Source organism: Falco biarmicus, chromosome 20, assembly GCF_023638135.1.
Source record: "Falco biarmicus isolate bFalBia1 chromosome 20, bFalBia1.pri, whole genome shotgun sequence".
Taxonomy (NCBI): Eukaryota; Metazoa; Chordata; class Aves; order Falconiformes; family Falconidae; genus Falco; species Falco biarmicus.
In genome coordinates, this window is record NC_079307.1 from 1,838,357 (window position 1) to 1,850,554 (window position 12,198).

Genomic DNA, 12,198 nt, shown 5'->3' on the forward strand with positions numbered 1-12,198 from the left:
AAGGGAGAGAAGTCCCCAAAGGAGAGGGTTTGGCTCTCTGGAGATGCTGAATCTTGTTCTTTGTGTATTTCTGTTGAATTCTGCTCTGGCAAAAGGTGCACTCAGTGCAGGGCAGTAGCTGTGCCCATGAAGGCAGCTGCGAGAAGGCTGCAGGAGCAGTATGCTACTCACCAAATACAAGCTGGCAGAGGAATATCCAGCAGCAATTCCTCTCCTAACACCCAAAACACAGCTAGGACATCTCCTTTCCACCACTCACCACCTAAGCCAGCCACTGATAGGAACAGAGAAGGACCTCATCTCTTGGAGGGATGATGCCTACTCCTACTTTGTGACCAGCAACTGCTAAAGAGACAGGATGCGCACCCATCTGCTGCCCCATGTTTGTCTGCCTGTTCTCTGGGGCAGGAACAACGATGCCTTGAATAGCACACACTCCCAGAACAGCTTCTGGCATTTTCTCCACCTGTAAAGGGTGCCCAGACGCAGTGCCAGTCAGAATGCCAGTGCCAGAGCTGTGCCAGGTCTGGCTGAGCAGCGATCAAGTTGCAAATACTTAAATGGAAAAGAAATGCCACCAAATCCACGCTGTCCCTGGACAGGCAGCTGGCAGCAGGTCTGAGCTACAGATTTCCTGATCTGCTCAGGACAGCAGCGGTCACCTGGGCCAGGCATGACAAGTCTCAGCTACTCTTCCGTGTGGCTCAGGGGCAGGGTGCAATGGCAAGCCAGCACAGAGGCACCCCATTCCCACTTCTCCTGCACTGTTGAGGTAACCACATGCCTCATCTTGAGTCTTTGTCGCAGGCATTGTTTCCACTCTGCTCTCATATCAGATCACAGCTTTCACGACAGGCAGACACTGACTGCTGTCAGGGCAGCTCCTACGCTCATCCTGCTGAGCCCCAGCCCTTGACATGGGCTTCCACAATCACTACAAACCTGCCACCCTGGCTTGCAGAAAGGAGAACCTCCACCCTAACCCTTTTCCCTTTCAGGAAACCAAAGTGCTGTCCCAAGCACAGCTTTCTGGGTTGGGGTGGTGACTACAACAGCAGAAACAAGGGAGGAAAATGTTCCCTGCAGCAATCCGCCAGCCACACCATCCTCCTAGCAACAGGTCAGTTCACACCATGCAACTCCTTCCCTTGTCCCATTCACACCAGACCTGCAGAGCCAGCAGAAACACGTGGACAGTGCCAGGGACACAGGGTTAGTTCAAAAGGTTGTATTTGCACCCTGTCCTGATCACCACACCAAGGAGTCACGGGACTTCCCAACACCCCCCCCAGCCAAAGGTTTGCCTGCAGCACACGTGGGTTCACTCAGACCTGTTGAAGCGGAGCAGCTACAAACACATTTACCCTCATGCTGCTCTGCTAGCGCAATTTGTGAAGCTCCTTCAACTTCCAGCACCAGGCATGTGCTGTGTGTATAACAGCTTCTCTAGTGTAAAATACCAATGCCACGTGTCAGTGCTGCACGCTCCCTGGGTGACCAGGACACAGCTTATTAGGAGGTGATGATGTGCCCATTCAAGCTCTCATACCTCCGTACTTACACACAAGGATTGGGTTCCAGCTCATTCCCCAAGAGACCAGAGCCCGTTTTGGAGAAATGGGAGCAACATCCACCCCATCCCACCCGAGGAAACAGACTCGGGAGTGACAGCCAGCAGCTCTTGACCTCAAAGCACTTTAGCAACCTCAGCAAGGGCAGCTTAAATTACCAGCTCAGTTATAATGTGCTGCCCTGCACATTCTGACACTGGCTTTGAATGCCTGCGAGAGAAGAAAAGGTGCAGGAGTAGGAAAAGCACTGCTCCGAGACTCCCTCCTAGCCAAAGTCCTTCCGGGAAGGCTTTCCTTTTATTCTGAAGGACCATATCCTTAGCTAGTGATAGTCACAGACCTACACAAGAAGACAGAAACGCTCTCTGTTTGTGTGTCTTGGCCTAGTGCCTTACCACACAGAGGCACTGGCCCCAGAAACGCTTGGCAAGTACATACCAGCTGGAAAGGAAGTATTTCCCTAATGCATCTGCCCAAGGCACAGGCACTAGTGGCCCACCGCAGACCAGAGAGGGGTGCATCAGTGAGAGCAAAGGCCCTGGGAGGCCACGCTCTGAGCTGTTCTTTTCAAGTCACTGTTCCCTGTGCCTGTTTATTCTCCTTTCGTAGAAAGGACAAGCTGAGCCTCTGGGCAGCCAGAAAGGTCAGGGGGCCAGCCTTTCCCTGGAGGGCCAAGGAGCTGGGCACTCTTACCCCTTCACGAGGCAAGAAGCCTCCCATTCCCAGAGTTGGATTCTTCCTTTCTCCTATTGTTAAAAGGGCAGAAAGCTGCCTGTTAGGAGTCACGCTGCTGCTCACAGGCAAAGAGCTCCTCGTGCAAATCTCTTGAGATACTTACTCTACATACGCATGACATCGTCTTTACAGAACCCTGTTATGTGATGCCACGGAAAGCATTTATCTGCCTTCAGGCAAGAGCTCCGGTTTAGACTAACTCTAAAGGGAACACCACCACACAGAGCTGTGAGGCTGGTTGCTGAGACCTTACCTTTGAATGAGGGTCCCAAAGAGCAGGTGGAAGACCTTCTGGACGTTCTCTGTGCACAGCCAGCTCCAGTGATCCATCAGCAGCAGACGAAGCACATCCAGGGCCAAGTCAGCCAAAGCTGTCTCAGAGTCTGCCAGGAGGAAGAGGAGGGTCGGATGAATAAGCCAACTCAGTGCCTAAGCAAAACTGGTATAAAGCATCATCTGAAATTCTCTCTTTTCCCTAACAACCTGCTAGACACTTTTCTCCCCATTCAAACACCTCGTGCCATATGCAGATGACCTGCAGTGGCACAGCCAGCCTGGGGAGCCTGCCTTTCCCAGGCTCCTGCCCCAATCAGCCTCTTTCAGTCCCACTTTCACCCAAGCATCCCCAATCTCCTTACCAAGGGGTGCGCCAGACCAGAACGTGGCTGCTCCGAGTGCTCAGTTCCTTCTCAGTTAAACCATGGGATTATCAAACCCCAGTCCACACACAGGGATGGTTATGTGCCCAAAACAGGTGAGAAAGAAGGCAGTGACTGTAGCCAGAAGAAAGGTACATTGCTGAGGACTATTTTCCTAATTTTCACCAAGTTTTCCAGGCGCAAGACTCAGCACAGTGTCCGCAGGCTGCCATCGTGTGGCAGGTCCAAGTCTCAGCAGAAAGATGGAGGAACCACATCTGGATAAGCCAGATGCATCAGTTAAAACAAAAAAACCCCAAATATTCCTGGTGACACAGACCTGGGACAACAAAACTTCCCTCTGATCCTCAGGAGAATGTCAAAGCCTACAATGTAAACGCATTCTACTTGCTGGAGAATTACTTTTATGCCGTATAAATACTTTTAGTATTTTTATGCCAAAGCATCATAGGTGTTACGCTGAACAAGCTTATTAACGTACTACAAACCTGGGACAATCACTCCCAGGCCAGCACCCCAACACGAGGCTACTGCATCAGCTCTCTTGGCAGTGAGCTCCTGAACAGTAGCTTCTCCTACTCCGACCTGCCCTGATGCCTGATCTTTCAACCACTCTGCCTACCAAGAGCCAATGAGACTGTTCACGCACAATTTACTGCTGGAGAAAAAGGGGAGAGGGATTCTGGACCCCAGCACCTCTCCTTCCCTCCTCTTCCTCTCTCCTGCTGCATACGAGCAGCACTAATTAACACCAGGCCATCTGACTTGGAAAAGACAGGGCTAAGTGCATTTGGCCCTCTTGCTCTGGACCATGTGTAAGTTATTCCTCACTTGCTTTGCCCTTTGAGACTTGACTTCCCTGTGCAAAAACTGGAGCAGGCTGTTTAGCTTCACCATAACCTCACACACAGAGCATCATCAGCAAGCTCTGTTTATTCCTGTAGCATCCAAGTCCCCTTCCTCAGAGAGCTGCTGGCCAACCTCTTCTCAGAAATCACGTAGTGAGCAGATAAGGACACTGGTTGCCTTTTAGCCAGCCACTCCTCAGACATTTATACTCCTTACCCTGCCAGACCAGCCTGCCCTGTCTCGGCTCTGAAGCATCACAGACCTGCAGGCATTTGACATCATTCACGTTCATTATCCTTACGAGCTCAGCTAACTTGGCCTGCCTGTATCTCTTGTGCTCTGCACAGAGCACTGGCCTCCCCTACCAGTCCTGCTTCCTGGCAGCCCCAAAACAACCACAGGCGTGTGTCTGAAGATTATAGGCAAAGCTGGTAGCACAGGCTAGGTTTCAGAATAGCAGACTCATCCTGTCACAAGCACATGCTTTCAGTCAGAGCTTGCCAAACTTCAACCACTGGAGTGAAATTTTTGGAAAGTTCCAGCTGATACAGCTCAGCTATTCCAAGAAAAAGATTAGAGAACATATTTCGGCTCGTGTTCAGGATAAACTTGTAACTGCTTTGAGAGGCTGTAAGCACCCCTGTACTTCAGAGAAGGGGTCTATAATCAGAAAGGGAAAGTCACTCCTTTAACTAGGATTACAAGTTTGCTATTCTCACCAAATCTAGCAAAATGTAACAGACTCTCAAAAGGTCCATTTATAGTGCATGGATTTATATCAAGGCTAACTTGAGACTACCAAGAAATCATAATTTGGCCATTTTTCACTTTCTATGAGCTTGCTTTTATAACATTGGCAGTTTAAGCAGCGTGTCCTTAAGAAACTTGTTTCCGCACAGAGTACACTAGGAGAAGACCTACACTGACACAACTGAGCCAAGACCCAATTTGCTTCCACTAGCAACACAGACCAGAACAATCACCCAACAGGACTGGAAAAACTCAGTTTGTTTTGCCTTTGATCAAGGTGCAACAGGCAGACCAGGTCCTCATACTGAAGCCCTGGCAAGCTGAGCCTGCAGGCGTTGGAGCTGTTGCAGTACCGATGGAGGTGACACACTAAAGCACTAACAGAGGGGCTGAGCTCACCAGAGTCCGTGTCCGGGGGCACCCCCTGCTCCGACGTGCCCAACCTGTCCACATCCTCCTGCATGGAGCTTTTCTTAGCTTCTCTGCCTCCCTCGCCTTCGGGAGCTTTCCTGGGGACTGCCTCCAGCAGCTTTTCCTGCTTCTGGATGAAGGACTCCATAGCAGCCAGTGACAGGGTGCCAGAGACCTACAGAAGCACCAGTATATTAGTACCACAGCGGTGGGCTGCACAGAGCCAGAGCTGAACAGATATACGAGATCTCCACCGCCCAGACAGCTTCCCACCACCTGGTTTGCACCTTGCTGCAGCCAACAGCACAACCAGCACTGCTTGCTGCCTTTCTGCAAAGGCCTGGCACGCGGGAAGAATGCTGCAGCAGCCACGACCCTCGTGCTCATGGATTATTCCAAGGCAGCACCCAAACAGGGCAATGATTAAAATCACGAAAAGATTGCAAAAGGGATCTGAACTCACAGTGCTGCCCTCCCTGATAGAGTACACGATCCTGTCATGCGTTTCACTCACACTCAGCACTGGAGCAATTTTACTGGATGAGAACCTCAGCCTGGACCTGGAGAGGAGAGACAGGGCGCAGTCAGAGTTTTCTCCACAAGCCGAGAGTGATGAGTTTCCCAGCCTCAGCCAAGAACCTGGGCCAGCTTTGTCCAGTATCACGTCACTTTTGACCTAAAGTGGTTCAAAAAAGCATCTGCTCCCAAGGTAACTAAGAGTGGCAGTAAAACCAAGCAACAAAAGCATTTAAATCGCTTTTCCTCAACTACATATGGGCCTAGCCAAGGCTTTCCAACATCCACCACCTGCACCTTCTTCGGCAGCTATATCACACACAAGCTTACATACAGATGCAGGGTTTCTGTTCAGCAAGGCGTAGGCATTGCAGCATACACAGCAAAGCGTTCAGAAAAGCCTTGGAGATGAAACATACTCAGCAGGATTGTGAAATCCAATTATAAACATGCATACGCAAGAAAGGAGGACATGAAAGGGTGTTTGGGATTGTGGGACAAATTGTAAAATAGCCTGTTTAATCATTAAGGAATTCCTTTTTCACCCAAGATGATTCAAAACTTGTGCTTTTTTGGTATGCCTTTTTGTCTGAAACAGCTTTTTCTAGCAAACATCGCTTTTGCAGGTAAAAAAAAAGCCATAATCATGCAGAAACCTTTCCTTCTTCCATAAGGGAAGAATCACTGATGAGCACAATGGGGCTCATCAGTGCCAGCAACACCAAATAAACACTTGGTGAGCATCATATATGTAATGACCTTAAACACTACCCCTAAATAAATATTCAAATGTTTGCTGGGCAAGGCGGCATACCACTGTGCGAAACACATGGGAGAGGCAGGAGCAAACCTTCAAGCAGACAACTTAAGAGCTGTATTTTGCAGTGACTCACCATGTAAGTCATGCACAAGATTAAAAAGCAATTGTCCAGGAACATCAACATCTTTGCCAGCAAATGCCACCACCTCATAGCTCCCTCAAGAAGAACCCCACCTTCTGTGAATACCTGAGCATTCCTAGAAAATCCCTTATCCAAACAGGAACTCAAATATGCTTGCTCAGTGTATGAAAGAAAGTAATTCAGCTAGAGTACAATAGCAATGTGCTAGCCACAACACATAAAGTACCAAGTCAGTACTTCCCTGTGATGGAGTCAGTTTATGCATGAAGTCCTTGTTCTGCATAAAGCACAGGGGAAGCTGAAGGAGCCCTTACTTGTTAGCCTTCTTCCCGTCTGTCTGTGCTTTCCCATCCACTTCAGACTCACTAAGATCCTCCGTGGGGCTCTGGGGCTCTGACCTGGGGAATGCTGTCTTCAAGGTGTCCACGATGGCATTGACAACGATCTGCAAAAGCCAGCAGTGCCATCAATCACTGAATATATTCTTATTCCATTAACATATTATGAGGCGTTTTCAGGCCTGTGCTCTATTTTCTGTTAAAAACCGCAGGTTCTTTGAGATGGGCTCTGGCTTTTCCTGGTTTTACAGCTTTCGGGGCAAGCTGAGCCCAGCTACACAGAGAGCATTTGAGTTTTTTGGCTACTACTGCAGCAGCCATCGATGCAGACACCGAAGGCTGAGAGGCATATCTAGGTGCAGTTAAGTGGTTCGGATAAACCAGTTTCCCACTTGTCTACCTTGTCTATCCTGGAGACAACAAAGGGCTTCTTGACAAACGCGATCCTGGCGTCAGTGTTCAGGGCGAGGAACTCCTGCACCTCCTCACTGTTTGCAATCTCAGGCACCGCACACAATTGCTGCAAGGAAAGATGTAGCGTTAGATCTTCTTCTGAGTCAACTGATCATGTAAAGCGCAAGGGGAAGAGATCCGATGTGCTATGTGCTCCACTGTCTGTCAGTACAGGGATGTCCCGAGCACTGCTTTCTAGCTCATAGGGGCACACAAGAAAGTATCTCACCTTCAAGAAAGATTCTAGCAGACTTTTTCTGGCTTCAACTTTATCGCTGTCCATGTTTCCAAATGGAAGATCAGGGAACAGTTTCTTTGGCCCTTTGATATCTACAAAGGAAACAAACCCAGCAGCAAGCTCGAGAAAACTGCAACAGTTGTATTAAAATCTTAATGCTCTCATGCTTGAGACTACCACTACGCACTGCCAGGCGTTAGCCCAAGATGATATGCCCCTCAAACCAGGGTACCTGAACCAGACCTTAAATCCATACAGAACTCATGTTCTGCTGGATTTCGTATCATTTGTACCTTTAGAGTTTAAAGAACCAAGAACACCAGTTGAGCACAAGGACTCTAGATCATTTAAAGAGCCCCAAAATCCTCAACGAAGCAGTTTTCAGCCAAACCCTCAGATCTGTCAGAACCAAAGGATTATGTAGAAACATGCCACATCCAATAACACTTTATACATAAGTAGTATTAGAATAAACACTGTTTTCTTTTTAAAAAAGCTGATGTTCAACAGGTGCTACTCCCTTGTATGCAAACAAGATGCTTGCAGATGTCAGTGTTTCTATTCACTGTTACAATGCAAAACTACAAAAGCAAGTGTTGCAATCTGAAGGGGAACAAGCATGTTTTGAAACACTGGAGCATGCTGCCAAAAGTAATCAATCTCTCCTCTAGCAAGCTCTGCATAGAACAATGGAGGACGTGGGCATCACAAACAACCCAGCATCCAGAGCTGCACTGCAGAGCAGAGGAGCACGGACTGGGGTAAGAGGGAGAAGGATTTTCTCAGAAAGCAGATGCAGGCACTGACTTTTCAGGAACTTGCGGAGCTCCGGTTTCTCCTCCAGTCTGGTCTGGAGGTTGAGGAACTCCCGGTAACGGCGGTTCACTGTGTGGTAAGCCATTTGCTGAAGGCTGCCCGCGCTCTCACTCTCCAGGGCTGTCTCGTACTGAGGAAGAAGGCAAGAGTCAATAATTCTTACAGACCCCAAAACAATCTTGATGCACTGCAGTCCCTGCTGGACCCACAATCCCAGACCCCACGGAGGTCCCATTCAGCAATGCCTCAGATTGACCCTTCCCTAAAGAACGGCAGCTGCACAGCATGCAAACCTCTCATGATGAAAGAACTAGTGAAAACAGGATACAAAAGACTCAAACGGGCTGGTGCCACCCTTAGCCAAGAGCAGGAACCCCTATCCCGCACCCAAACGGCCACTGTGCCCAATATTCCCCCACTGTCAGACAAAATTTGTTGTTGAGCCACACACAGAACAAGTCTTCATCTCCAAACACCAGCCTGTTCTCCCCGGCCAAGGCAAGTGTCTTGGAAAAGAAGTGACCCCCAGGGGAGCCTTTACCTTGACGGTGTACAGTGTGTAGGGGTGGAAGCCAGTCCCACTGTGCTCTCGAGCAGTGATGGTCCCGGTTATCCGCAGGTTCTGGATGACGACTGGCCCATCGGGGCTGCTGAGTGGCTCAAAGCTGAAGGTACTGATGGAAGCCGTTGGGGAGGATGAGAGCAGGGGCAGTGTCTGCCCGGGGTCTGGTGGGCTTCGTGGTGGACCCTCTGCTGCCCCCAGATCTTTCCCCAAGCTGGAGGGCCTCTGTGAGAAGGACTTCTTGGGGGTAGCTGAGCTTTCCTCTTCCTTCTCAACTGCCAGGTCGATTTGGATGTCAGGGCAGGAGCTCAGCGCAAAAGCAGAGGTGGGAAGCAGGCCGGCATCTGAGTTGGTGGCAAGGGCCTCCTCCAAGTTCCCCATGCCATCCTCCAAAGCGGCCGGTCCCTCCAGCATAGTGGAGGTGTCCTGGAGTGGTGCATCAAGGAGCTCCCGCGCAGGTGACGATGCCAGCAGGTCCGTGCCCTGGCCCACATCGGGTGCAGGGGACTCCAGCTCCAAACCCTCGCAGGGGAAGAGGGAGCCCAGGGCTCGTGGGTGGAGGAAGGGTTCCTCTGTGTGGCACACACTGCTCACCAGATCCTCTCCCCCCTCACCACTAGGCCCTGCCTCTCGCCTGGGCACCTCTGTAGCCCTTGGGGAGGGGGTCAGCCCAGCAGGGGCAGCATCTGTCTGCACTGTGAAGGGCAAAAAATCAGGCACTGGGGGTGCAGGGGGTGGCTCCTCACCCCTGGGCTTCTTGGAGAAAGCCCCAATGAGCAGCAGGTTTATCGAGTCAGGATCGGCCATCTTCCTGATGGCTGGCAGCAGCACATTGCAGGCGACCAGCTCCACCACCACAAAGCGCCCTGTCCGCGTCTCCAGGTGGGGCTGGGGCACCAGCGCCTTCAGCAGCATCTCCACAGCAGCCCGGGCGTAGCTCACCTCAGCCACTGGGCTGTGGAGTGCAGGATGTGGCCCCGCCAGCCGGCTGTACTCCTGCCACAGGGTCCGGCTGCCCTCTGGATTGCCCCTCAGGGCCTCAAGGGCCTGCAAGTAGCTCTGCAAGTGGTGGCCACAGAGGAGGAGGAGGCGGTGGGCCAGGGCTTGGCAGTCCACTCGCCCCATCCGCTGCCTCAGCTCGGCAGCCAGGCCCATCATGGCCTTCTCCACCTCAGCCTCAAAGGCTGGCTCGCTGCTGACTGTGCGGTACCAGGAGGCGACAAAGTCCCGCACCACTTTGTGGACAGTGCTGGCGATCTCCCTCTCCAGCCGCCCCTTGGCTGCCGGGCACTGGGGCTGGGGCCGCAGGGAGCTCACAAAACGCTCCAGCCGCAGCCGTCGGCCATGGGGGCTGAGGGCCCGGGGGCCCAGCCAGCCGCCCAGCGCCGCCAGCACCCCACAGAGCAGCCCCAGTACCCGCAGGTCGAGCAGGAGTCGCAGAGCCAGCAGCCAGCCCAGCACAGCCACCAACACCAGCAGTGCCTGATGGACCCCTGACGGCCTCTGGCCTGGCATGGTGGGGCTGGGCTGGGGGGGCCACACTGCGGCTCTGCTGGCTGTTGGGGCCTGAATGGCCACGCAGCGAGGCTTGCCAAGCTGGGCTTCCCACCGCTCCACCAGCTTCCTTACCAGGCACCAGGGCTCAACCAGCTGGGCTCCTTTACTGGGTACCAGGCTCCGGCTGTCCGGGCTTCTTCACCGTCCACCTGGGCTCACCAGAACCCCATAGACCGGGCTCTGTTACCGAGTACCGGGGCTCAACCGACCAGGCTCTTTCACCAGGCACCTGGCCCCAACAGACCGGGCATCTCACCACGCACTGGGGCTCGCCAGAGCCCAAGAGACCCGGCTCCGTTACTGCGCACCGGGGCTCAACTGAGCGCGGCCCAGCAGGGCCCAACAGACCGGGCTCCTTCACGGCCACTGGGGCCCACCCGACTCAGCAGGGCCCACCCGACCGCGCTCCTTCACGGCTTCCGGGACCCAACCGACCGACCGGGCTCCTCAGCAGGGTCGCCCTACAGACATCGGGCCACACCGCGGCGCACCCCGCCATGCTCACCGCCCCGGGGCCGGTACCCAGCATCGCCGCGGAGCCTCCCGGGCACCCGCCGCTACTTCCACCTCCACTTCCGGTTCCGGTTCCTTCCCCGCCCCGCCGGGAATCGCGGCCCAGCGGCGGCGCCTCTCCACGGCTCCCCATAGCGGGCGGGAGGCCTCACACACACACTTACCCTTCCGCTTTTTTTAAAAAAAAAATTAAAAAAAAAAAATCCCCAAAGTTCGCACAGCCCCGTTTTCGAGGCGGGAAAAAACGTTCCCACCCTCTGTGATTTACTTGGATTCTGTGGAGAAAGCGTGCAGGCCTGCGCTGCGTTTGTTTTGTAAGTGTTAAGAGCAGCAAAAGTTGTATTTCCTTTTATTATGGGGTGGGTTTTTTTGCATGCATTAAGAAGCGTTGAATTTACCACGCATGCATTAAAAAAAAAAAAAAAAAGCATGTCTGTGCTATTTAAAATAGAAAAGGTGTGAGTGGGCAGCTGCGCTGGATGGGAGGCGCTGAGCACCCCAGGAAGCACCTGGGCTGCATTAGCCTCATCAGGCCCTGCCCGAAAAGAAAAAAACAAAGAAAAAAGGGGTCATTGGGGTCCAATAGGGTGGGGGATGATTAGCCACAGCCTGCAGCCCTTAGTTAATTAATTGGGAGCCAGGTGCGGTGCTGGTGTGCTGGGCTGGAAGGTGCTGAGGCACAGCACGGCCTGTGCCGGCGGTACCGGAGCAATGCCAATGCTCTGATTGTGATACCAATGCTCTAAAATCACGATACCAATGCTCCGATCACGACGCTGGTAGTGACAAGCATCCCTGTTCCCCCGCTGACGGCAGGTTTTGATGGTGGGTGGTGGGGTCCTGGGGTGGGTGCTGTGCAACGGCGCGGTGTGAGGGGCCGGTGGGGAGCTCCTGTTGCCCTGTTGGGCTAGGAAGGGTGGCTAATTGAAATAAATTAATTTATAACAGGTATCAAGCAAGAATCTGAGAGCTTATTATTCATGGTAAGTGTGGGGTGGGGCGAAGGGCCTTGCTGGTCTCGGGGGGGTGAGGTGCTGCGTGCAATTGACTCGTATTTGGGTTAAATCAATGCTTTGCCATTCTCAAACACCTGCCTTTGTATGGATCCGGGATTTTCCTGATTACAAACGTGGGAGTGGGTCAGGGAAGAATTTCTGGGGTCCTTAAATATTTATATCTGTCTTGGGGAAGTGGTGCTTGGCTGCAGGGGCCACCCTTGGGTGATTTGGCGAGGTGCTTTATGGAAGTTCGTCAGGCTGGAAGTTTTAGAGGAGGTGGACGTAAATAATGCAGGAAAAAAATGAACTGGCTGAAGCGTGCCATCTCCT

General features: G+C 52.4%; 1 protein-coding gene across 14 annotated transcripts in view; it reads right to left on the reverse strand.

Annotated features, from left to right (window-relative positions):
- The window catches only part of SNX19 (sorting nexin 19), a 139,624-nt gene extending 128,695 nt beyond the window's left edge, over positions 1–10,929 (reverse strand). For all 14 annotated transcript variants that reach the window (XR_008819109.1, XR_008819105.1, XR_008819106.1 and 11 more), the window contains exons 1-8: positions 8,780–10,929; positions 8,230–8,368; positions 7,414–7,514; positions 7,132–7,251; positions 6,708–6,838; positions 5,439–5,535; positions 4,964–5,150; positions 2,560–2,689 (exon numbers count right to left, since the gene is read on the reverse strand). Coding sequence is in view for 6 of the 14 variants with exons in the window: in XM_056322686.1 (XP_056178661.1) it covers positions 2,560–2,689; positions 4,964–5,150; positions 5,439–5,535; positions 6,708–6,838; positions 7,132–7,251; positions 7,414–7,514; positions 8,230–8,368; positions 8,780–10,315 (2,441 nt within the window). In the remaining 8 variants the exon portion in view is untranslated. The remainder of the gene's footprint in view (positions 1–2,559; positions 2,690–4,963; positions 5,151–5,438; positions 5,536–6,707; positions 6,839–7,131; positions 7,252–7,413; positions 7,515–8,229; positions 8,369–8,779) is intronic.
- Positions 10,930–12,198: the final 1,269 nt, after the last annotated feature.